Source organism: Carassius gibelio, chromosome A13 (genome assembly GCF_023724105.1).
Source record: "Carassius gibelio isolate Cgi1373 ecotype wild population from Czech Republic chromosome A13, carGib1.2-hapl.c, whole genome shotgun sequence".
NCBI classification, from domain to species: domain Eukaryota; kingdom Metazoa; phylum Chordata; class Actinopteri; order Cypriniformes; family Cyprinidae; genus Carassius; species Carassius gibelio.
In genome coordinates, this window is record NC_068383.1 from 22,161,668 (window position 1) to 22,188,707 (window position 27,040).

General features: G+C 37.9%; 2 protein-coding genes across 4 annotated transcripts in view; one reads left to right on the forward strand and one right to left on the reverse strand.

The window, feature by feature from the left end:
• On the reverse strand, positions 1-13,202 carry LOC128026509 (PHD finger protein 10). Of its 3 annotated transcripts, XM_052613748.1 has the most exons (13): positions 13,018-13,202; positions 10,236-10,316; positions 9,766-9,872; positions 9,423-9,553; positions 9,163-9,246; positions 8,916-9,058; positions 7,666-7,815; positions 6,789-6,898; positions 6,541-6,691; positions 4,655-4,774; positions 1,268-1,376; positions 933-1,121; positions 1-278 (listed from the first exon to the last, which is right to left on the reverse strand). In XM_052613748.1, the coding sequence occupies exons 2-13, from the start codon at positions 10,302-10,304 to the stop codon at positions 196-198; spliced, it is 1,446 nt and encodes a 481-aa protein (XP_052469708.1). In that variant the 5' UTR covers positions 10,305-10,316; positions 13,018-13,202; the 3' UTR covers positions 1-195. The 3 variants fall into 3 exon arrangements, with proteins under 3 accessions (XP_052469708.1, XP_052469707.1, XP_052469709.1); XM_052613747.1 differs by lacking the exon at positions 13,018-13,202 and having other exon boundaries at positions 10,236-10,385; XM_052613749.1 differs by lacking the exon at positions 13,018-13,202 and having other exon boundaries at positions 10,130-10,276.
• Positions 12,306-27,040, forward strand: part of LOC128026510 (actin-related protein 2-B) — a 17,773-nt gene continuing 3,038 nt past the window's right edge. Inside the window, exons 1-8 of the mRNA XM_052613750.1 lie at positions 12,306-12,451; positions 15,696-15,806; positions 20,927-21,142; positions 22,418-22,490; positions 22,616-22,752; positions 23,704-23,853; positions 26,282-26,427; positions 26,561-26,693. Coding sequence (XP_052469710.1) covers positions 12,404-12,451; positions 15,696-15,806; positions 20,927-21,142; positions 22,418-22,490; positions 22,616-22,752; positions 23,704-23,853; positions 26,282-26,427; positions 26,561-26,693 — 1,014 coding nt within the window. The 5' untranslated portion in view covers positions 12,306-12,403. The remainder of the gene's footprint in view (positions 12,452-15,695; positions 15,807-20,926; positions 21,143-22,417; positions 22,491-22,615; positions 22,753-23,703; positions 23,854-26,281; positions 26,428-26,560; positions 26,694-27,040) is intronic.

The window sequence follows — 27,040 nt, forward strand, 5'->3', positions numbered from 1 at the left end:
TGCTTTTTCAACTTTATTTTAAACAAGTTAACAATACAAAAAACCTTATGTGATGCCGAAACAACTGTTTATAACAACAAAAATGTAAATTACAAAAAGTTAATGCAACATTAAAACACATAAAGGATGTCAAATAATATAAAAATAGAAATTAATACCAAAGTGAGGTAAAAAAATTGGTCGACTTTTTGGATCTCATTTAGATTTTTTGGGTGTTTTTGTTCCTTTCTTTTGAGGTGTAGAAAACTCTTTGTTGCACAAATCACAGACCCAGCAACCTGAGAGAAAGAGAGAGAAATAATTATAAAACAGTAAGGAATACTGTTCAGGACACATTTATCTCCAACTTCTCTTCTAAACACTCACTAGCAAAAATACAACACTTTAAAAAAATAAAAATCACATTATAACTAATTAAAACTCACCTATAATAATAATAATAAAAAATAAATCTAAAAAGCCCTCTGTGTGTGTTCCTGGGTGATAGTCGCAGTCTCGGGGGTTTAGTCTCAAGACAGTGACCCTCAGTTGTCAGATTAACAAATTAAGATACATTTTTTAAGATTCAATTTTTATTCCGAAACGGTGCATTAAATTAACACACACACACACACACACACACACACACACACACACACACACACACACACACACACACACACACATCAAATAAATTTAGCCTTGGAGAGCATAAGAAATTTATACAAAAAAAACTTATACAACTTATCCTGCACTTGCACAAATTTTTGTCCAAACAAATTCTCTCTATGGTAAGAATGTCTGGAACCTAATCTCGGTCTCTAACCTTAAAGCGATTAAAAGTACCAAATAATAAAAAAACCTTATTGGTGAGGTAAGATTTCACCTCAGCTTAGCATTGTAAGTATTCATTCATGCATGCACATGAGGGAGAAGGCATCTCCGAGCCTCACCCTGAGGAATGGAGTCCATGCCCACACAGAAGGTGTGGAAACCTCGGTCACACTTGTCACAGAACATCATCTCCTCCTCATGGTGCGGCTGCTGGCACACGGTGCACGTCTTGCACTCCATGCACTGCCAGGGGTACATCTTGATCTGGGACACCAGCTCCACACTCATGTCCAAGCAGGACGGGTGACCTGGACACAAAGTCAGGCCTCTCATGATATACGCACAATGTCACACACCACAGAGCCTCAACATGTAGTGAAGGAACAAACATTATCAGGACATATTACTAGAAGATTTTCATTCAACAGAAGAGTCAGGAAGAGTTTGGACTTACCGCTGTTCTGGCACTGGGAGCAGTGGATGAGAGTCTCTGGTTTGCCTTTCTTGTTGGCCTCCTTACCCTTCTGACATATGCCACATATAGCATTGGGAATGACCTTAGGCTGCAAGGGCAGAGTAACGCTATAAACGCCAGGCAACCAAGGTCATACACACCATCTGATTTAATGCTTGAATCAAAACCACTATGAGTTTTAAAATTAAATTAGTACATATACTACAGTAAATTGGATGCAGCTGCTTAAAAGGTATTACAATAGCCTAATATTTCAATTTTAAGAATGGTTAATGCATATAATGTATAAATACACAAGCCAAAAATACCAAAAACTTTAATTAAATAAAAAATAAAAATGTCACTTAAATCAAGATAAAAGACTACTGTTCAAAAATTCTTTTTTTTTTAAATTAATATTTATTCAGAAAGAAAACATTAACTTGTTAAGTGATAGCAAGATACATTTATAATGGAATGAAATATTTTTTTATTAAAATCGTGAGTTTTCCACAAAATTATTAAGCAGCAAATCTTTTCTTTTTTCTTTTGTTCAACACTGATAAAAATAAACGTGTTTCTTGAGCAGCAAATCAGCATATTAAAATGACTTCTGAAGAAACATGCCACACTGAAGAAAGGAGTTACGTATATTAAATAGACAACTTGACATTAGACATTAGCATTTTCTGTATTTAATCTCATTTATATTTTTATTCTTAATTGTAAAAAAAATGCAGCCTTGGTGAGCATAAGAGACTCTTTTCAAAAACACACACACAGACAGACACAGACAGACACACACGCAGACACAGACACACACAGACACACACAGACACACAGACAGACACAGACACAGACACAGACACACACAGATAACCCAAAGAAAAGTGTTTCACCACAGTAAACAAACTGGCAGAAGAAAAAGAAGTGTAACAAGTGCATAAAGCACACAAAATAGAAACTGTTCGTGTGCTACTTTCATTCAGCGCTCACAGTCATTAAGAAATCTCTCTACAGTCTAATTTCTTTAAAACCTCTTTATTCAAAAGGTTACTCTAAATAATGACATGTCTAAGGCCCTACCATAAAAAATAAAAACAGGCCAGTGACAACATTGTGGAAAACCAAACTAAAGGTTTCCAGACGCAGGCCATGGCTACAAGTTAAAGACACATTTAGATGTTAGTGAAGCTCACAGTTATGATAACAAAAAGACAAAATCCTTTCATTCGGTAACAGCAGGAAAATTCCAGCTGAACTAGGAGTATGACATAAAATATGAAAATCACATAACAGGAACAAGACCATTTAATGTGGTTTAACTACAAACACTCTTAACAAGACTCGAGAGATTGCATGACAGAGGGATGGAAACAACACACTGTCGAGTGAGAGCTGTACCTACCGTCTCCTAAATAAATCAAGACTGTCATACGTGCTGCAGTGATTTAGGACTGAAACCCCACACTCACTCAGAATACTGCCTATTCTTGTCTTTAAAAAAGTGAAACGTGTGCAACATTCAAAGAATGTTTCGACCAGTAGTATGCTACACGGTCACATGACCTTCTAACATCACACATGAGTGTAGTATAGTTATCATCCCTCAAAATAACGGATAGCATTCTAAAGTGAATTCCATTTTATGTTTACAAAAAAAGTTCAATTTCATTCTGGAATTCATTAGAGTTTAGAGTGCAGTGCATTGTGGGAAATGGAGTGCACTGCAGTGGACTGGCAATGTAGCAGGTCAACCTACTGTGCATACTGCTGGAGAACAGACGGCTCACGCTTCCTGAGAAACACAACTACAAGGAAAACTAGTAACGAAGACGGGGCTAAAATAAGCCTCTAGCTGGGGCGTATTTTTTAATAATAAAATATGCAAACATTTTTTCCCCTCAAAAACACATTAGATAAGAATTTACTTTTTCAATCAAGAAAATGTAAACCATCTGGAACAAAACCAAAAAAATTCACATATTGTACAAAGCATAATTTAAGTATGCAGAACTGTAGCTCAAATGCAAGCATATGCAGGCAAGTTATTAAATGACTTCTTGCAATATAACACTGCTAAATTATTGTGCATTGTAATTTACTTCGTATAAATTTTGTTTTCCTTATTTTCTAATGTGAAAAGGTAAACCTTTTGTTGATCCAGCAAGCATTTTGACAGGAAAAAAAGTAACTTACATAATTTATCAGAGTAAAACACGGATATCAAGCATATTTAAGGTGCCCACAAACTGATATTCAGTTTGACAATGTTATACCAAACAATCGTTGATAAGAGAGTAAAGCAACTAAAGGATAAATAAAGCTAACTTTAAAAGTGCACTCAGTACGTTTGTTTAACTGTTAAAGGCATAATTAAAAGGATCTATAAGGAAAAGTTTCTTCATTTATTCACCCTAATGTTGTTCCAGACTTTTTGTCCATAAAATGGAAGTCAGTGGAAACCAGAACGGTTTCCCAGAAGTCAGTCAATCAAAGTTTGAGACTATCAGCGTGGATTAATGACATTTCACACCAGCTGGAGGAATTATTTTTTAACGTTTTGCGAAGACGTATGATAACTTCATATGGTGCTTTCATTTATTTATTTTTAATGAGGGGAACTGTTTTGCTTACAGCTGCTGATAAATGGAAAAGTGCTGCAAACGTGCTTGGTGCTTCTTTTATTGCTTTTGCTAGTAACTTGGTTGTTTTGCAACACCCAGCTGGTCATGTGACCTCAACATTGTGGCACCCATAAGACGACGACTTCGTCCATATAGAACAGGGGAAAACATTACTGAGTGCACCCTTGATATTTCTTCAATTGTTTCATATCTATGGATTATTAGCAGTTTTTTTAGTGTTTAGCAGCCAAATGAAACCGCTCACATGCCCTTCAGCTTAACCGACAGGCAGGTGGAGAGATAAAGAGAGGTATTTTAAGCTATATGAAGTACTGTTCATTTTATGAGGGTATTTACCTTCACAAGTGCAACACAGCAAAAAAAAAAAAAAGACAAAAAAAAAAAACCTAAACTAATGGCAATGCCACACAAAAATGTTATTGCTCCAAAGGTCTGTGCAGAACACAGGAACTGTCACTGGGTTTCCTGGCACTGAAAACAAATGAGTGCCACTCTTCAAAGAGAAGATAAGTTCCATTTACACGTGCAGTCCCGATCTATGACCAACCGGGGGGAGAGTGTGTGTGTGCGTGTGTGTGTGTGTGTGAGAGAGAGAGCGTGTGTTTGGACCATGTACTGATGATCAAGTCAGAAGAAAGAAGACTTCTCTGCTGAAAGTGCTGGAAAAGACGAGTGGCGAAAAGGGGAGAAGAGAGGTGTTGGGTTATTTTAAAAAAGATCAGGGGCTTTTTTCTTCTACCTTGTACCCGGGGACAGATTTGTGTTGGACGGTGCGAGGAGTGGCGTCTTTGCTCTTGACTTTGGACTGAATTCCACTGTCTTGGCTGTCTCCGTCTGAAGTGTTTCCTGATGAGCTGTCCTGTAAGTGAATAAATATCTCAATCATTTAATACACTTACTATCATCCACGAGTCATGGTTTGCTTTTCGGATTATGTCAAATCTCAAAAAGGGACCGCTTTTCATGATCCAATTTATTCATAATAGTCAAAAGCTCTACTACTATAGAGTATTACTCATATTTTGAATTAGCTAGTCTTTTTAGATTTTTTTTTTTTTTTTTTTTTTTAGAAGTACTTTTGTTATGTGTTATGATGTTATCATTTTCATTCGTTTTTTTTATATGTAAATTTAGCTTTAGTTCCCTTTCAGTCGGTCACTTTCAACGTCAAGTCGGTGACCGACGAATATGGGATATCACTTCGATAGACCAATCTACTTCGAGTGTAAACTAAACGAGCCAATGCATATTGGCATGCAATTATTGCATCCAGCGGCCGCTGATCACTGCGTTAGTATAAGAAGGAATAAGAAGGTAGCAGGTGCAATGCATTCCAGTTTTTCGCTTCGGAGCCGAGCATTAGTATCGCTCTGCTCAACTGTGTCTGCTGTGAACTACGAGTTCAGCACGCTGTCGGAAGCTTTGTGTGTTGGCGAGACGGCGCTTCAGCGGCGGTCGTTCCTGTGTCGAGTGGATAGCACACTTCAGGCTGCACTACCCCTGTCGTGTTGAAAGCGGCCATTTCCCCTGTGCGCCTCAGCACTAAAAGAGCATTTCCTGAAGAGCAAATTTCTCTAAAAGAGCCTCACGTAAAGAGCCGGTATCCTCCTGTGTTCTCACCTCAAACGGGTAATGGCACTGAGAGGCCCCGGTTAGTGTCAGCTTGCTAAAACTACTCCAGAGTGTCCGTACTGTAGACCCTGTTGAGATCCTCCATCACCCTAGGCAGCTGGACGCGGCGGAACGTCCGGTGCCAGGCCTTCATGATGTATCCGTGAGAACCATGGAAGGGTGGGTTCCATATTGAGACCTAAGCGGTACTCGTATGTGTATATAACCCAAGAGGGTTTTTAATCAACTCAAATTTCTCCGCATACTCCTAAACGGATGCTATGTGTGTATTTGCCTCCGAGACCTCCTTCCGGAAGGATGGGGCTTCCGCAGTGTCCCAGTTCCAAGCGGACCGGGTACGTTTTCCCAGTGTTATCCAATCTAACCCAGTGAGGTAGTGCTTTGACAACAGTGAGTGGAGCTACTTGTTCTGAGCCCCGGCCTACACCTAATAGGGTCGCAGGTGGCTCGCACAGGGCACTGGAAGCGGCAGCACCCATGGCGCTTTGATAGGGATCCCATATTCGTCGGTCACCGTCACGTCCCGTCGCCATGGTTGCTGTACCGCCACTGAGCTGCCGGGTCCCCGGCTAGGCTACTCAGCGAAAAACTGGAATGCATTGCACCTGCTGCCTTCTTATACTCATGCAGTGATCAGCGGCCGCTGGATGCAATAATTGCATGTCAATGTGCATTGGCTCGTTTAGTTTACACTCGAAGTTGATTGGTCTATCGAAGCGATATCCCATATTCGTCGGTCACCGACATGTCGTCTCCGTTCCCTCCTTCAGGGAAAGAAGGTTACCATACGTAACCGAGACGTTTCTATTTCCGTTTTAGTCATTTTAGCACTTTCACTTGGAAATGTGTCCATAAACATTCAATATTTTGCAGTTGCTTTAGAGACACTAAATTGCACTGGACTGAAAACTATAGACTGAAAATCACATTTGAACTAACTAAACCAACTGTGCACTTTTATAAGTAACAGGCAGTCACCTGAAATCAACTTACAGAGGAAGCTTTATTTTTTCTGCCGTCTTCTTTCCCATCCTCACCTTCATCCGAATCCCCATCACTGTCCAGGGCAGGCAGCTCGGGGTCCAGTGGAGGCTCGTACAGAGCCGTGTTCAAAGGCAAGTAGCGGAGCTCATTTGGAGAGTACCTACAAACAAAAAACCCAGTCAGAACGCTGAACGAATTTAAGGCTTTCGTTTCGTTTGTCTCCAGTACAGTGATGGATGGTTTATTACGGAATCCACCTTTTGTAGTACTCTTGGAACTGGCCAGGAATGAGGGCGACTGGGTATGGACCGGTCCTGGTCCTTTCTGGAGGGAGGATTCTGTATCTTCCTTGAGGCACCTGAATAATCTGGGGGTAAAAGAGAACAAGTAATGAGACCTGGGAAAATAAGTGTGTTATCAAAATGGTTTAATGGGGTCTTTTATTTCTATTCTTATTGCTTTCATTCATTTCAAAAATGAAACATAGCGCTATCCTATCCATAGACCACAAAATAAATGGACACAGTGACAATTTTGTCCCGTTGCTTCTATGGACTCTCTATGGGTTTCTCCCTTGACTTTATGCCTCCCTCCACCCCTCCCGATAGCCTCATAGACGGTAAAAGATTGTCTGCAAGCTTCTCCTCCTGTCCATATGGTAATTTCTCTACTGCGTGACAGAGAGTCGCAGGTTATGATGCAATCGTTAGACTATTTTTACAAAAACTGCTTCTACGGGACCATAACGTAAGATACAAGGTAATGGAGCCTTTTATACATTTTCGTGTTTCTTAAGAAATAATGAATGGACAAATGGAGTATTTAAATGCCTCAGATGTAAAGTTATTCGCTTGTCAAAGTGACGCCAAAATGAATGGGAGTCAATGGAATGCTAACAGCAGGTGGGGGTCCGCTAGCCAATGGCGGCGCCCAGGGGTGCTTCAATAAAATCTGAAACCCTGCCCTACTGATCCTGACTGAGGTCTGTAAGTGGATGCTCAGGAGTTGGGGTTAGCTGCCAGGCTATTGTTAAGCCGGTCCTAGGGTTTTTTGGGTGGTACAACAGTTTTACATGCATTTTACACACCACAGTAACAGTACACAATCAGATTAAAGAACATGAGCACATCTTACATGTGTTTGAAGGTCAAAATAAGCCCTCCTCTCCTCCATCCGCTCTCGGTTGAAATTACTGTTGAATTCAGCAGCTTTTTTAGCTGCTTTCTTGATGTAGTCGGGCACTTTACTGGCTTCAACTTTTTGAGGATTCTGTTGCTGCATTTGCTAAAAAAAAAAAAAAAAAAAAAGTCTGACCATTAGGACTAACATACTTTTAGCTAAGTTCAACCATATTGGTCATTATTACCACATACACCAGCCTTTACTTAAAAAAAAATATAAAACTCACATACATATATATACATGCATATATATATATATATATATATATATATATATATATATATATATATATATATATATATATATATATATATATATATATATATATATATGTGTGTGTGTGTGTGTGTGTGTGTGTGTGTGTGTGATTAATTGCATCCAAAATATAATATTCTAATGTGTGTATGGAGTATATTTATTATGCATGCATATATAAAAGACACACATAGCATATATTTAGATACTATTTACATGTATTTACGTGTATATATTTATATAAATTATATCATATATATATAAATGCATTTAATATATAAATGTCAAATATTTATCTTAAATGTGTGTGCATTTATAGATACATAATAAATATACACAAAGTACACACACATATATTATTTAAACAAACTTATTTTGGATGCGATTAATCATTTGACAGCACTAATATATAAATTCATCAAAATAAATAAAGCTAAGCATTTTTTGATCAAAAATACAGTAAAAATAATAAGTAATATTTTTTAATACAAACAATTCAAATTTTAATTAATTCCTGGGAAGTAAAGCTGAATTTTCAGCATCATTGCTCCAGTCTTCAGTCACATGATCCTTCAGAAATCATTTTGATATGCTGATTTGCTGCCCAAGAAACATTTCTGATCATCATCATCATTACTTTTGATCAATTTAATGCAGCGGTTCTCAGTTCCAGTCCTCGCCCATGCACTTTGAATGGAACATATACGCTCGTGTCGAACTGCAATCATGGAGGAATATCCTGTGATGTCCACTTCGCAGGGCACTTACGTTCGAATAGAACAAACGTCTGAAGCCATAAGAGAAACATACAAAATGTGCAGAGCAGTGGCGCGAGGACTGGAATTGAGAACCGCTGATTTAATGTGTCTACGCCAAATAAGAGTATGTATTTCTTTAACAAGAGTAATATCTAAAGCCAGTAATAAATAAGAGAGTGTGTCCCTCACCGCACTCAGCGTGCTCACAGAGTACTCTTTAGTGATCCTCTGGCGCTCTCGCTCCTGGAGTATGACAGAGTACTCCGCATGTTTGACGGGATACTCCTTAATCATCAGATCAATCACTTCATCACTGCGCAGAGCAGTGAGGCCTGACGGAGAAGCGACGGAGTAAGAATAATAATTACAAAATAATGATTGTTTTTGTTTGTTTCACAGATTCAAGAGACGGAAACGAGAAAGACTGCATTCTTACCCAAAGTGCACTGTGTTTCTGTAATAACATTTTGTTCTCTCAGATAAAGTTTTTCTTTGTGAGACAGGTCTCTTCTTTCCAAATCTGGTATGAAGTAGAGAAGAAAAACTTTGGGTGTTGGGACAGTCACAGCACAATACAGAAAGTCTTCTCTGTCATGAGTAATTAAATCTGAAAATCAAACCACCGTTTGACCAATAACGTGAATACCACTCAATTAGATTTTTCTCTGCAGACCGTCAGAGGCTCATCGTTCATACCTGGATATTTCCGTTTGAATGAAGTGACTCCTAGGTACTCGCTCACTTGTTCCTGTAACATATAATACTCCCCTGAGTCATCTGGGGGCCATTTGTATTCAGTCAGATTCTCAGCAGGAAAGTATGTTGGTCTGTAATGAAATAGCAAACCTCAATACACAGTAAAAGAACAGAATAAAGATTCAAAACATTTTCAGTGAGCCAATAATTCCAGGAACAGGTGACTGTACTCAGTCAGAAATACATAACAGGTTATTTTTACCCTATTCATCTGTGGTCTTGTGTTAAAAGGGATTTGGCGGTCAGCGTGGTATAATGTGAAGAGTGTATGATGATCTCTTACCCCTGCTCGTGGCTGGAGGTGTCACAGCTCCTGGAGCTGTCTCCGGAGCCCATCCGCCGTCTCTTGGGGGCCTGACTACCATCACTGGAGCTCTCCTCAATGTCATCCTGTTGGAGGAGTCACACATTTCAATCTGGATTGAGAGGTATTATGTTAAGAAGGGCTATTATAGCTACGTCTAAAGCCCATTAAAACATACTATCAATGATTGTCAAAAAATACAAATAGGAAGACAGCTGGAGTCCGTTTATATGGTTTATTTGTTTAAAAGTATAATTACTCAGAACATCGTCCGTTCATCTAGATATTTAGCTTCATCGGCTAGCAGGCTAATAGTAAATAAACAAAGGCGACTGATGCTCACATTCACGTTGATATAGACGCAGTAACTGAACAGATGTAAACTTCCCATGCTAGAGTGTTATAACTGTGGTCTGTGCAACAAGATGTAGCCGCGAACACCCACACACCTTCACAGACTGCGTCCCGGGAGTCGCGGGATTGCTCTCGCACGGTCTCGGTGACAGAACCGCTGCCATGTTGACGCTCCGCTGATCAGAGAGCGTCACAGTCACAGTCCGACCGGAAACCAGGAACGAGACGAAGCGTTCCGAACACACAAACACACACAATATATATAATACACAAAATATTAATACATTTTAATATTTAAACAATTAATATTGGTAACAATTTTTTTTATCTATATCCCTCTCTTATTTACATTTTATTTAATTTTAATTGGAACGATTTATACTTACAGGAAATATTTGTTATGCCTTTGTATTATTATTATTATTATTTTAATAGACAAAGCATTAACTTTTTTATTTATATCTTATGATAAAACCTTTATCTATCAATTAAGGCTTAATCAATTAGACTATGTTTGTTGCTTTTCGAACTTATTATTATTATTATTATTATTATTATTATTATTATTATTATTATCCTCTTGAGACCCTGTGGCCTCATATGAGGACATTATATTTTTGTGAATTTCTCTGAGTCTGTTCATGCCACAGTTTTAGATCTGGATGTCCTGTACAGAGCACATTCAGGGCTTTTCAGAGATACCAAATGATTGGATGTTTCACATGACCACTCCCTCTCCTTGGTCATCAAAATGTCTGAAATTAATTTAGTGACACTCTTATAGAAATATGATAATATTTCTATAATATATTGTAGTTATCATTTAAATCTGTCTAATTTTTAAATTCTGTGTCATAAATCAACATCTCAGAAATATGTTATGGGGTTTCAAATCAAAATATGACTTTCTGTTACTAAACAGGACATTGATTTCATACATGTCCTCAGATGAGGACACCGGGACTAAACGCATGCTTATGACGCATTTTTGGAGACATAACAAATGAATAGAGAAAGAAATTATATTTCAATATTCTATGAAATATTATATATTATTATGAAAATCTTGACAATTATTACTCACATTATTACACTTCTTTTTTCATTACATGTTGCCCCAAAAACACATTTATATGCAAATTAGATTTAGTTTATAGATACATTGTATATAATTAGAAAACCCATTAATGGTAATTTTACACACATTTTGCAGAAAGAAAAATGTTATACTGAATTATTCTGTTATACCATAGTTGAGAATCATCTTTATACAAAGTTTGGTAAAAAAAAAAAAAAAAATCTTGAACATTAAAAATGTATTGGTGATTTAAAAAAATCTATTGTTTTTGCCTATGCATTTTCATTCATGTCTTTTCATTTTTTTTTTAGAAATTGAGTCCCGATGTCCTCTGCCGAGGACATAACATAACTTTATAAATGAAATGCATGAATGCAGAGCACAAGGCTGCACTGGGAAATCCTGTGTGTGATGCATGACATGCAATGTGCATCTATGCTTGCAAAGTGAATGAAACTGCTTTGCAGCATTTCACATCATGATAGACCCACTGTCCTCACATGAGGACATCTTTTTTCTGGGAAAACTACTTCCTGTACAAAAACAAATTTTAGGTATTATACTTATTAGGTCCTACATATCCCAAATAGCAAGAAAAATTATAAAATGCACAACAGGCAATCTCTCGGGTTTCAGGAGGATATTATTAATAATAATAATAATATTATTATTGTTGTTTAGCATGAAATACCGTCCTGCACTCCCATTTCCTTATGACCTCCTTGCCATTTGCTGCCCAGCACTGTTAATGTTTTTAATGTCTTGAAACAATTAATCTGTTAATGTTTAAGATTTATATTATTTTGTAATATCTTAAGTATTTTTTTTACTCTAATACCTATAGGTTAGAAGTTATACATTATTGAAACTAAAGGGCAACATTGATTAATGATTTCTATAATTAAATATTATAGAAAATAAATGACATATAACGAGCTTTGGGAAATCTGTTTACTACGGTGACGTTTCGATGATTGACTTCTCAACTGTCCAATCGCTGACCGCTTGCAAATTGTATCAGCCAGTCCAAACGCAGTAGGCGGGGCTTGTGATAAAACGGGCTGGATCCGCTCGCGCGAGCGTCTCTGGAACAGGAAGTGAAACCTGCTGCGGCTGAGCGCTTGTAGCACTGTGTCCGACTCCGAGAAAGTTTGGCTGCCGCTGACGGCTACGGGGCTTTTGAAGATGGACAGCCAAGGAAGAAAGGTGGTGGTCTGCGATAACGGAACAGGGGTATGTCCGCAGCTCGAACACCTGACATTTATTTTTGTCTCGTTCAACGTTAGCTGTTTTGAGTAAAGTTTAATGAGACCAAGGCAGACTCCTACCAGGAAGTAAAGAAAGCTTAGCGCATCTGTGAGGAATGTCTGACAGCTGCAGTGTCTTTGCCCTCTTATTCTTCTCGGTGTTATCCGACACTAAACTGATTTATATTCTATATTTATCCTGTTTAAAAAAAAATAGCGTTCACTTATTCCACAGACTGCATTAGACACTAGCAGCACAGTTCCTGCTAAATGTGCCTTGATTTGGTTATATTGTCCTCATATATATCTATATGATAATATAAACACAGAGGCACGAGTAAACATTCGTTTATGGGTCGGTTACGTGACCATACATCGATCTCTTAGCTTGCTAGCTCGCTCCAGTCATTGCTACCAAAACAAAATATTAAAATGAGTTTTGCGTCGCTATGGTTACAGATACTCTATGTTATAGCTGTCTGTTATGAAGTCATCCGCTTGCTTTGATAACGCTTTGCATATTTCAAGCACCGGGTAATGTCACTTCCTCACCTCGCCGATAGAAAGGAGTGTGCATCGAGTTTCAATAAAGTTGGAGGACGCTGGTCTTTGTGGATGATACAGTTTTAGTCAATATATAATAACTGCCAGAAATAATTTGCCCTGGAACTTGGGGGCGTGGTCATACATCCTCACGTCTGGTTATCCTCATGTTTGGTTAACGGATGGCGTGGACTGGTTTTCACTCGGGAATCTGGAAATAATGTGGATTGGGGATGTTTTGGTTGTGTATTTCAAGTAAACAGCTAATTTGTTGAGGTCAGGGCAGCCAATGAAATAGAGCCATGAGGCAGGCTCTGAAGGAAGTGATGTCACCCGTTAAAACCACAGCCTGCTCAGAGAACGTGGCTCTACTTGACCGACAACCAATAAATGAGCCTGAAAGCCTTCAGACCATTTTTGGAATGTTAATACAAGACACAATAGATTGAGTTTAATGCAAACAAGTAGCTGTTGGGGATGATTCATAGAACAAGTACAGACAGTAAAGGATGAAACCAGTCAGTTAAACACTGTTCTGAGCTGTGGATGGGAATTACCATTAAATATCTTAAACAATATGGGATGTTCAGTGCACAGATCATTTGTTGTTGCAGCAAGTCTGAATTAAATAAAAAAAAACTATATTTAAAACAGTTAAACAAATAAACAAAAAAGTCCCCAAATACTAACTGAAGTAAAGAATGCTGCAGAAAAGAGACCTTAAACAAGGAAACCCGTTGCTGGCCTGAAATAACATCTGTGGTTAACACGAGCTCGAGATATTTTCACATTTTATTCTTCAGCATAAATTTCATCAGTGATACCATACTTGGGTTTGTTTTTTTAAAACTCACTTGAACGCCAAGGGTCTTATAGGCCAGGGTTCAAAACACCTCTTTTTATTTTGTTTAAGTTTGGTTGAAAGTCTGCGTGAGAGACGTGGCTTTGGAGAGTGATTTCTTTCAGGGAGGATGGGGTCTTATGCTTTCAAAGCCTCTCCGAAATCGCCTACACTACCTTTAAAAAAGGAAGTTGTCAACAGGTTACTAAAGGGGACTACAGAGGCTCTTGGTGACATTAAACTTCAGGAAACCTCATCTACTCACTAGTTTGCCTCATAGCCTCATTGTGTATTTATACCCATGCTCTTGCTGTTTAACTCAAACTTTTATATTTGAAATGTATGCCTTGTCCAGATATCCACTTGAGAGCCTGTGCGCGCGACAGGAAGTAAGTGTGCAAGACTGTTAGTGTATCCCATCATGCATCATGTTGTGGAAATGAATCCAGAGAGGTCACGGAAACCTTTACGGTGTAAGATAAATACTACTAATAATTAGGTGTTAATATAATTTGGTAGTAAAACCAAAAATCAACGTTTTATTGCTGCAAAGATTAGTATATTTATTTTGTACAACATTTGGAACGGCTTTTTATCATTTAATTAAAATTGTCATGTTAGACGGACCGAACAGACATTTAGAAGTTGATTTTAAAATTAAAATAATGCTATGTTCACTTGCATTTTTGTGTGTCAGGCAATGAAAAGTTTGACACACACTTGTGTTCTTCATACTTGAACACTTGGACCAAATACAGGAAGTACATCAGAAGTAATCAAGTGCAAAGACCGCAAGTGTGGGTGTTTGGACAAGGCTAAAGTGTTATATTGCAGTATATTTCTTTTAAGACTGCTGTTTGAGCTTTTTTTTTTACATCTGCCAATTGCATTTATACTTCATCATTATTCATAAAAGTTGTGTTCATTTGTGAAGATTATAATGATGAAAAAATACAGATGCACTGGTCGACAACCGTAAATAGTGACTGGACATTTTTATTTATTTTTTGGCTGATATCTGTTCCAACCTTGCACACAAACTGCATTGCAGTCATTTCCCAAAATGCCATTTGTGTGGAAATATTATGAAGAAAGCGGAGAGAATACATGCTCATGCTAAAAACTGGAATCAGTCCATTTGGTTGTAAAAAAAAATCATCAATCAGAATCAGGCATGAAAAATCATGATTGGCACATCCCTAATGAACAAAATATATAAGAATCACAAACTTTTGTTGGTCACAAAGGTATTTCATTGCTGTAATAAATAAATAAAAATCTGTAAAACAAATGTTATGCTTTTTCTTTTTTCTTTTTTTTAAGGAAACCATTGTGAAGTTAACTTCTGTATTTTCAACAGCAAAGTGTTGTCCTTATGGCACTCTTATTATTCTGTTTTATAAAGCATATCTCACATTCATATTAAAAACCTGTAAATAGGAGAAAATGTTACATTTGTGATTTCTAGGCTACAAAACCTTTCAAGGTCATTGAAAAGTCAGGAACAAATTTTATGAATAAATAGTTTTTATAATTATGCTCATCTGTAAAATGTTTAATAAGCTAGGAATTGCTATTTGTGAGTAAAATCTAATACTAATCTAATACTTTTACAAGTGTTGGTAACATAATAAGTGGGATAGTGTACATCCAGTAAATCCATCATCCACTTCGCGTCAGTGTTTATTCTGTGATCAAAAATGGCTGGATGTACATTATCCAATACTTTATACATAATAACCCCTGCATCTGTGGACCGTAACATTAGCCAGTCATTAACATGTGTTTAAGAAGTCAAAAATTCAGTTCTGTTTTGCTTTTGTCTCTCTCCCTCTCAATCATTTAGTTTGTGAAGTGTGGTTATGCCGGATCCAACTTCCCAGAACACATCTTCCCAGCCCTGGTGGGCAGACCCATCATCCGATCCACAACTAAAGTGGGAAACATTGAGATTAAGGTGAGCTCCACACTCACACTATACCTTCCACCCGGTCAGATTAACCCCTTGGAGTCTGTTGTGGCAGTTTCTGAATGACAGTGTTGGTAATACTCTAGATTGATGGGTTCTCAAAGTTATTATCTTAATTGTTTTAGCGTAAGCCTTCATTCTCTCCTGTTTACCTTTTTATACTTGCACTCTTTCCTTCTTGTTCTTCACATGATCAAATAGAATAACAGAAAAATGGTAAGTGCAGCCTGACGTGTGTTGTGTTTAACACTGACTGCCTGCTGAGGAGAGTGTATTGCACCATGTATTTCAGTGGTGTTCGTGAGGTTGCGTATTATTGAGCTTTGATTTTCTTTTATCTAGTAGATTATCTAATTCCTTTTAACCTGGGCTGGGTGATATGGCCAAAAGAGTGCATGTAATTCTGTTAGTGTATTTGCTCTAAAATGGGTTTAAGAGTTTGTTCTTTTATTGTTTCTCAGTAACAGGATTATCATTTTAACCAAACATCTGTTGTAGCAACTGAATTCAGTATGTTTAATTACAAGAAGTAAAATATTAATGCAGATAATAAAATAATCAAGACATGTTGTCCACTAAATGAACACAAGGATAATTGATTTGTTTGTTTGTTTATGCATCATACAGTACAATAGCATAAACATAATTTTTTTTTTACTTAAAACATTTTTATTAAAGCATTTTAATATATTAAAAAAGGCCACAGTGAAACAAAATGTTTTGAATCGGTTTACTAATTTGGATACAACCATTCTAATGAATTAAAATGCAGTTTTTTTTCTTAACCCTTTAAAAGGCAAGACCATAAAGAGACATTAGAAAACCTCTAAACTGTTAGAGATTTAACGTGATAAGTTCTTTGTGTTTAAAAAAAAGTTTTCTTGTAAATGTAGGTGCACCATTCAGAAGTGTACAGGTAATAGCTAGTATCATAACCAAAGTTTAAACTATATTGAGTAGTATTCCGTTGAACGGCATATGCATTGAGCAGTAATAGGAATTTGATGTGAATTTTTAGTAAAATGTTTAAAGTTAAATTTGAAGTTGATATCACAAATGTTGTGGTTCCTGTGAGATTTTGTTTGGGCACTGTACCATCAATAAACTCTGGGTTACACCCGAACTCTAGATTTTTCTGATGTAGTTTTTTTTTGTCACTAAACAATCAGTTTCTGTCACAATATCACTTCTATAACAAAGCAGTCACTAAATATGGAATATTATATTATATATATTATATTTTCTAAAACACAAGCCACAAAATCTCAATGTACAGGTGCTGGTCATATAATTAGAATATCATCAGAAAGTTGATTTATTTCACTAATTCCATTCAAAAAGTGAAACTTATATATTATATTAATTCATTACACACAGACTGATATATTTCAAAAGTTTATTTCTTTTAATTTTGATGATTATAACTGACAACTAAGGAAAATCCCAAATTCAATATCTCAGAAAATTAGAATATTACTTAAGACCAATACAAAGAAAGCATTTTTAAAAATCTTGAAAAGTATGAGCATGTTCAGCACTCAATACTTAGTTGGGGCTCCTTTTGCCTGAATTACTGCAGCAATGCGGCGTGGCATGGAGTCGATCAGTCTGTGGCACTGCTCAGGTGTTATGAGAGCCCAGGTTGCTCTGATAGTGGCCTTCAGCTCTTCTGCATTGTTGGGTCTGGCATATCACATCTTTATCACAATACCCCATAGATTTTCTATGGGGTTAAGGTCAGGTGAGTTTGCTGGACAATTAAGAACAGGGATACCATGGTCCTTAAACCAGGTACTGGTAGCTTTGGCACTGTGTGCAGGGACCAAGTCCTGTTGGAAAATGAAATCTTCATAAATTTGCTTGTCAGAAGGAAGCATGAAGTCCTCTAAACTTCCTGGTATACGGCTGTGTTGATCTTGGACCTCAGAAAACACAGTGGACCAACACCAGCAGATGACATGGCACCCCAAACCATCACTGACTGTGGAAACTTTACACTGGACCTCAAGAAACATGGATTGTGTGCATCTCCTCTCTTCCTCCAGACCCTGGGACCCTGATTTCCAAAGGAAAGGCAACATTTACTTTCATCAGAGAACATTACTTTGGACCACTCAACAGCAGTACTGTCATTTATGAAGCAAGTCGTTTCTGACGCTGTCTGTTGTTCAAGAGTGGCTTGACGCAAGGAGTGCGAAGCTGAAACCCATGTCTTGTATATGTCTGTGCGTGGTGGTTCTTGAAGCACTGACTCCAGCTGCAGTCCACTCTTTGTGAATCTCCTCCACATTTTTGAATGGGTTTTGTTTCACAATCCTCTCCAGGGTGCGGTTATCCTTATTGCTTGTACACTTTTTCATCTTTTCCTTCCCTTCACCTCTCTATAATGTGCTTGGACACAGAGCTCTGTGAACAGCCAGCCTCTTTTGCAATGACCTTTTGTGTCTTGCCCTCCTTGTGCAAGGTGTCAGTGGTCGTCTTTTGGACAACTGTCAAGTCAGCAGTCTTCCCCATGATTGTGTAACCTACAGAACTAGACTGAGAGACCATTTAAAGGCCTTTGCAGGTGTTTTGAGTTAATTAGCTGATTAGAGGGTGGCACCAGGTGTCTTCAATATTGAACCTTTTCACAATATTCTAATTTTGTGAGATAATGAATTTAGGATCTTCCTTAGTTGTCAGTTATAAACATCAAAATGAAAAAAAAAAAATAAACATTTGAAATATATAATATATTAGTCTGTATGTAATGAATGAATATAATATACAAGTTTCACTTTTTGAATGGAATTAGTGAAATAAACTTTTTGATGATATTCTAATTATATGACCAGCACCTGTATATATTTATATTTTGATTTCATACCCCTAAAAGGGTGACGTATCCCCTGAGATTCAAACATTTAAAGACAGATTACAAAAAAAAAAAAAAAACATTTAATTCATACAATTTCAGTGTAAACCTAATAAGCTAATGATGAACAGTGGCTTTTTAAAGGGGTAGGTCCCCTCCAACATGTGTAAATATGTGAACTAGATCCACTTGTAGCAGAGGATGAGCAGATTTCTCACTACGAGCAGCCATGCAGATTTAAATGCTTGCCAGGCAAAGGGTTAAGTTTGAATGTTAGCAAAATATATTGTTAGTGTCTGATATATTGCTGAGCCCTACTTCTAATTTGTGTTGTATTTCTTGTTCTGTGTGTGTATTGATTTATGTAAAATGCCATGGGGAATGAATCAGACTTTCTCACTAATGTTTAGGTTTTTGCATAATTTGTTTTCTTACTCCAGTATTCACCACAGTGCATTGCTCAAAGTGCTCTTACGCTGCACTTTGTCTTCTGTTTCAATGCGGCAAATGTCTTTCACAGAACCTGGCAACTATTCAGATCCCAACCAGACATTATAGCTTAATTTTCTCCCCCTCCTCCGGTCCGAAATAGATTTAGCAGAAGTTGGCCTTAAGATGCAGGAAAATGTCGATGTCTCTGTTCAACGTCTTTTGGCCTCTATACTGTTTGAGGAACTAGAACTAAACCACTTGGCTCTAAATAGATTCTGATGTGTCATAAAAGCTACTTTGGTGTTCACAAGATATTGTTTCACACACAGAGCTCCTTTCAAAAGTCTTTTCGAGAAGCCTGCATTTCCCATCTCAGATAAACAAAATGTTGCTGAAGCTGTGCTGTACCCAGGATGTGAGTCAGACAGATGAAATTTAAGGACAGCAGGGCTTCATTGAAAACACATGGCACTACCAGACACATCCTGTAACCGTGCCAAAGAACACACAGTACTTGCACACTCCATGATAATCTGTGCATTTAACACCCAGTCCTTCATTCAGGGCCTTGCTAGTTATTAGAGGTATTTGCATAACTGGTAACAAAGCATAAACTAAAGGGTGAAATATGCTACACAACTCCTGCCCAGATTTTTCCCCAATTTGCTGTCTGTCAAAGCCAGTCTGTGGATTTTGGGCAGTCAGAGTTAACAGATTTCAGAGAAAATCATGTCGTGGATGATAGACACAGACTTCAATTTTTAGCTTCATAGAGCCAGAGAAGATCAGACATGAGCTAGGTTTAAAACAAATTGTTTCATTGGTCATGCACCTCATAGCAACAAGGCACATGCTTCTGCATGTTTGTTCTCCGAACGATTTGTAAGTTGTTCATTTAGTACGTTTAGTGGTTTCCTCCATTTACAAAGTTGGCAAGGGTTTGATGTCTTGTTTAAAAACCTGTTCTGGTTTTAAAAGCCTTGTAGTGTATTTCATCCTTAAAGTTTAGGGGTTTAAATAGAGTCTTAGCATGAACTCTCAGAACAAAGATAAGTCTGAATTATACAAAAGCTAGTTTGCAGAGTTGTATTGTAACAGTGGAACTAATAGAGAGATGCTCTCTGTGGTTTAAATCTTGTGACGAAGGGCCCTTTCACAACAAGAACGATACTATAATGATAATCATTACAAAAACTATACACATGGATTATTAACATGTTTATTCTAAGAAAACGCTGCAGTTTTGTTTTCTGCTGCTTTAAATACATTTAGGTGGATTCTGATTGGCTGACAGTGTTTACAATTATTTTTGTAAACGTTATTCCAAATATGTCGTTCTTCTGTGTCGTTATTGATATAGCTGTACTATGGGTGTCCCAATTCTCATAATTAGAACAGTTATTAAAACTTTACAATAATCACCTTTGAATGGGTCTTTATGTCAGTGCTAACACTGCGAGCAGAGAAGCCTGTGAATGAAAATGCATGGAGGTCTGCTGTTCTGTGCATGCTGGTTCTACTGAACGAGCACAACATCTGTCCATACGCTCATCTCATCCCAGCGGCTGTGTTTACTGTGCTTGAGCTCTCCATGAGCCGTAACATGAAGTTTCCTTGTGCCTCAAACTGTAACTCCGCACAGAATGTGGATCAGCTGTGGCAAATCTGGGACATGAGATTCCCGGTGCCAGCCATCTGTTGTGGAAATGCTGATGCTGGGCTGCCACATTGAAAGGTTTTTGGTGGATACTGACCTATGGTTTCATCAGCATACCTATGAAGTGAGGTGGTTTTTCTAACCTGTGACCTGTGATTGTTTCAGGATCTGATGGTGGGAGACGAAGCCAGTGAGCTGCGCTCAATGTTGGAGGTCAACTATCCCATGGAGAATGGCATCGTCAGGAACTGGGATGACATGAAGCACTTATGGGATTACACCTTCGGTCCCGAGAAGCTCAAAATCAACTCGCGTGACTGCAAGATCCTCCTGACAGAACCTCCCATGAACCCGACCAAGAACCGTGAGAAGATCATAGAGGTGTGTAGTGAGAGCATACATGTTAACCTCTCCAAGTCATGTTTCACCACATAATCCAAAGAAAAGGTAACAATAAATTATACTTTCCATAATGTCAAATGAAGATGGCCCTTCCAAATATTATTTGCATATTTCTGGTGGTTTAGTGCAAAATTACCTCTATAAGTGTGAAATCTATGCGGATTGGAAATGTCACTAAAAAAAGTTGTAAGTATCTTATCTGGATGATACATGATACAAGTTTGATCATACAAGTATGATACAAGTTTGGCCTATCCTCCCAAAAGTTTGGACAATTTTGGTGCCACAAACTCTGAATATACACTACTGTGTTGTAGCGTAGCCACATATGAAGAGACATATGTTGGTATGATTAATCGTATATTGTCTACATATATTATGTTATTGTCTCCCTTCTGTAAGTCATTACTCCATTGTTACTCGGTCATTACCCTCATTGCCAGGCGCCTTATCGCCCTGCAGCCCAAGCCTGGTCTGTATCTGGATCGGAGACCTCCTGGAAAAAAACTAGGTTGCTGCTGGAAAACTAAGCCTTTTTTTTGCACAGGCCTATCTTAAGGGTTAATGGTCCCACCTAGTGATCAACTGTAAAAAATAAAAAAAAAATACGCATTTTCCCAAAATATGGGTCAAAATAAGATTTGTCACCAAAAATCATTCCATTAGCTCAAACAAAGAAAACGTTGTGGCCAAAACAAGACTCAACTATACCCTCTAGACATTTTTTTCTGATGTAAAGTTGGGCATTTTAACATGGGGAGTCTATGGAAATGACTCCCTTTTGCAGCCAGCCTCAAGTGGCCAGTCGATGAACAGTTTAAGCTACTTCCATATGGGCTTCACCAGAGAGAAGGGGAGGTTGGCGCTTGGTCCTAACACCCCAGTGATGGGGAAGCTATACTGACAAAAAGATATGTTAAACCGAAGTCCTGACTCTTCTGTGGTCATTAAAAATCCCAGGATGTCTTTCGAAAAGAGTAAAGGTGTGACCTCGGCATCATGGCCAAATTCAGCCATTGGCTTACTGAGTAACAGTAGTGTTCAATACACTATATGTAATACTTTATTTCTCATAATTCAACCCCAAAATCAGTGCGAAAACAGATGCTTTATTTGAACACTTCACACCAGACATGAGCAGCAGAACTTTAACAGAGGGAAAATCTTTTTGATTTGGGTCTAGTGTTCTTATAGTCATTTTTCTTCATGTTTCTTAAATTCATTTGACTTTGTGTTTGTCCCCCTGTCCTTTAGGTCATGTTTGAGACATACCAGTTTACAGGTGTTTACATCGCCATCCAGGCTGTTCTGACACTCTATGCTCAAGGTGATTTTAAACCTCAACATGTTGAGTTGGGAAGCATTGTATTGTACCTACAGTAGTGTGTCAACTATCAGTGCATGGCTTATTTCAGACACTGTATCAGTATCTGTCTGTTGTGCTACACCCAGGCCTGTTGACAGGGGTGGTGGTGGATTCAGGCGATGGAGTCACCCACATTTGTCCTGTGTATGAGGGCTTCTCTCTGCCCCATCTTACAAGGAGACTCGACATTGCAGGACGGGACATTACACGCTATCTCATTAAGGTACACAAGATTTCAGTTTACATGCTTCAGCTTCTAGTTTAAAATAATGTTAAGTATATAATTTAACTTTTTTGATTTCCTCATTTGACACATCAGAGCTTAGATGTCCCACATTACCATAAAATGCCCTATTCACACATTGAAACAAACCCTTTGTATTATTCAGTCCTAGAGGCCATTTAAAATTGCCAAGGATTGCTAAATTGCAAAAAACCCATGGTTTAGAGACATGCTTTTTAAGAGTTTAAAGGGATAGTTCACCCCAAAATTAAAGCTCTGTCATTGTTTCCTCACCTTCAAGTAATTTCAAACCTGTATGCATTTCTTTCTTGTGCACAACATGATAGTTTGAAGAATGTTGGTAACCAAATAATTTATGGACAAAAAATACATTAGAAGTCAATGGGAACCAAAAATGTTGTCATCATTCTTGGCATCACTTTCATGTTCCACAGAGAAAAAAAAGTCATTTAGGAATTGGCCCGAGGGTTTTGGAATGTTTTGAGGGGGAGCAAATAGTGATAGAATTTTGCATGAACTATTCCTTTAACTTATTTTTAACTGGAGGCCTGCATTTTTAGAACGCTGTGTCATGCGCGAGAAGCTCTAGAGTACAAGACTGAAACACATTGGTCTGTTTACGCAGAAAAACAGTGCAGTGGAATGAAAAAGTGCATTCTGTTTGAACCGCCCTTTAGACTATAATTGTGACATGTCACCTAAAAAGCGTTTTTTCATACTTTCTGGAAAACATAAGTTGAAATTGTATTGTATTGCATTGTATTACTGCATTATAAACATAATAATGGTGTGGCTCATGTGCCTCTCTCGTTCAGCTCGATGTTTTACGTGCTTAATGTTGATTTAATTTGCAACATGTTTCAGATGATGAAAAACATGACTTATATTCTGTAAAATATGGTGAATGTTTTTTTCTTTTTTGCCACACAGTTGCTCTTGCTGCGAGGTTACGCCTTCAACCATTCGGCAGACTTCGAGACGGTGCGCATGATGAAGGAGAAGCTCTGCTACGTGGGATACAACATTGAACAGGAGCAGAAGCTTGCTCTGGAGACCACCGTATTGGTGGAGTCCTACACGGTCAGTTTGATCTGACACTAGGAGGAATTTCATGTAAAGTTTAATCGCGAGCTTATGGAGTCAAAACAGGGCCACATACTGTATACTTGGAAAAGAATTGAAGTATTGCAAAAGAAAATCAAGGATTGCAAACAAAAATAAAAAATTGCTAAATATAAATGAAACAGCGCAAAAGCAATGATTGTTACATATTCAGCATGGCTATATCTACTAATTTATTTGCAACGCTGCTTTTATTTTGAGTTTCAGTCAAGTTTGAGCTCGCGATACCCTTTTCCCCTTTGCGCTTTACGTTTCTGCGCATCTCACTTTCTGGCACTGTTTTGTCATGGGGGTGGAGTCAGGGGATGGGGGTGTGCACAACAGACCTGGGCACGTTGTTTATTTTTCTCAATGTGCACATGTTTATAGCATTAAAATGTCTATTGTTTCATTTTGTTCACTAAATGTGTATGAACCGTGTTTGTTTAAAATCTCTTAACATGTGGGACGACGCCAGTGCACAGAAGCGCTCTTTGTTTTCATTCGTTCAGAGTCACTGCTAGTTTTAATGTAAAAGAATGCAATCAACTTCTTATTTTCATTTGCAAAACTTTATTTTCTTTTGCAGTACTTCAATCCCTTTGCAAGTATATATGGCCCTGTTTTGACTCCATACAAGCGTGCATTCTGAAAAGGTGTTAATGGCCTGCAGGGTGAAAGTATCCTTCTCTCTGAGATGTTCAAAAGTTACACTTCAAATGTTACAGTGAGGCAGAAGTTTTTCTGGCTGAGGTTTTTAGTATGTGGTTTCACAGATTTCCCGCCGGGGCGCAGAAGTGTTCTGTGTTTCCATGGTAATATGCTCTTCAGTTTGGATTTAGCAGCAGGGAAATTCTTCAGTCTACACTTGAGACCACACTCTGCTGGATTCTGATTGGCTGCTGGGTGTGTGATGAAACAGAGCGGCCTCAAGGGGGCAGCGCTCGCTGACAAGTTGTTCAGAGTAGTGCTCATCACACACACTGTGCAAAGTTCCTTCTTTACTTTGAGTTGTTAGGCATGGGTGTTGTTTTTCTGTTGATTTTCTTTCTAAAAGTCTTCTTCAAGAGAAAAAAGAAAGAATCAACTGAGCAATTTTTGAAACAAGGAAGGCTGTGTGATGTTGGAGTTGTTAACCAGCATGTAACATCATTTCCTGCGTGGCCACAGCTGGGAAGCTCTGCATTTCCGACCTCTGGACATCCTCAATGGGCTCTTTATGTCCTCCCACGCACCCGTGGCCATTTTCTCATTAGTCATCAGGGTTTTGCTCGGCTGTGTGTTACGCTTCAGACCTGAGACTTTGCTCTTACAGGAGCATCTCAAGATCAAGGTCGATTTGAAGGAGTGAAGCATGTGATAAGAAACCAGCCAAATGTTGACACGAGGTGTGGTTATTTACTCACAGTATTTTACAGCAAGGTTACTTATCATAAATCATAAATACTTGCTGAGGTCCTGTTGCCACTGTACACTGTTTAATAATGCAAGTCACATATCACTTTTAAAAGAAGTTAATAGTTTTATTCAGCAAGAATGCATTAAATAAAATAAATGTGAGAAAATGTTTTCTTTAAAAAAAAATACATATTTAAATTCACCAGAGAATCCTATATATACCACAGTTTGCACAAAATATTAGGCAGCACAGCGGTTTTCAACTGATAATCACAGATAATAGTAAAGAAATTAGTACTTTTATTCAGCAAAGTGATCATAAAAAATATTTCAAATAAATGCTTTTTATTATTATTATTTTTTTTTTCATAAAGAATTCTGAAAAAAATGATCACAGTTTACATAAAATGGGAAGCAGCACAACCGTTTTAAACAGATAATGTTTCTTGAGCAGCAAATCAGCATATTAAAATGATTTCTGAAGATCATGTGACACTGAAGACTGGAGGAATGATGATGAAAATACAGCTTTAATTAAAAAATAAATTACATTTTAACATACATTCACATAGAAAACAGTTCTTTTAAATCGTAAAAATATTTTACAACCTTACTGTTTTTAATTAATTTTTGATCAAATAAATGCAGCCTTGGTGAGCATAGAAGACTAATTTATATTATGTTTTATAAAAAATAATCATGCAGTTTTGGGAAAACATGAAAGTTGGTGATTTCTTTAAGGAAAAGTGATCTCTAATATTGTTCATTTATATCGCAATACCTGGTATTAAACATCCATGTTTACTATAAAAAATAGTACTATGAATTTATGAATTCCAACACTGACTTTAATTTAATACTCAATTATCAGAAATCTAGTCTAATGGCTTCTTTAGGGAACTAGACATTTTATACCAGCAGCAGAAACCTCAAGTATGTTGTGAACTTTGATGTATTGGCATGCTGACTGGTTTAAAGCCTTGATGTTTTTATATTCTCTGTTCTCCAGCTCCCTGACGGCCGGGTTATTAAGGTCGGAGGGGAGCGCTTCGAGGCCCCAGAAGCTCTCTTCCAGCCGCACCTCATTAACGTGGAAGGGGTCGGAGTGGCCGAACTTCTCTTCAACACCATTCAAGCAGCAGACATTGACACCAGGTGAGCTCCACTTCTCCAGTAGCTGATACGACAAGACACAATCTGTCATCTAAAGATGGTCTCGTCACTTTAGTAACGTCAATGGAGCTGACTGTGTGTTGTTATCAGTGCTTCCCTTCTCTCTGTCCCTCAGGTCCGAGTTTTATAAGCACATTGTTCTGTCAGGAGGATCCACCATGTATCCTGGTCTGCCCTCTCGACTCGAGAGGGAACTGAAACAGCTTTATCTAGAGCGGGTACTGAAGGGTGATGTCGACAAGCTCTCGGTAAGTCTTCCAGTTCTGTGCACACGTAAACATGTCACCCTGCAGACAGAAATCGCCATGTTGCATCTAAGGTATACTAACAACTCCGTAAGTAGGGCTGTGTGATCTAGTGATTATTGGCATAGATTTAGCAGCATTGTGAAGACTCAGTTTACATCAGGGTAGAGTGGGTTGACCGATGAACCACAACCTGAGGAAGGATGTTTATAATTACAAAAGGCCTTTTACTTGCCAAAAAAGTGTGAACTGTCAGTCAGAAAGCTGAAAGCATGTAGTAGATTACAGGTTTTTCAGTAGTGCTTCGAACATGTTGAGCCTTTGAAATGTGCTTATCAAATACAATGCAG

What these genes read in the sequence shown, in the direction of transcription:
- LOC128026509 (XM_052613748.1), bottom strand. Translation starts at nt 10,304, where the DNA reads ATGGCAGCGGTTCTGTCACCGAGACCGTGCGAGAGCAATCCCGCGACT. An exon ending in CCGGGACGCAGTCTGTGAAG is followed by an intron (nt 9,873 to 10,235) that starts GTGTGTGGGTGT and finishes CTCCTCCAACAG; the next exon opens with GATGACATTGAGGAGAGCTC. An exon ending in ATTCAAACGGAAATATCCAG is followed by an intron (nt 9,247 to 9,422) that starts GTATGAACGATG and finishes ACTTCATACCAG; the next exon opens with ATTTGGAAAGAAGAGACCTG.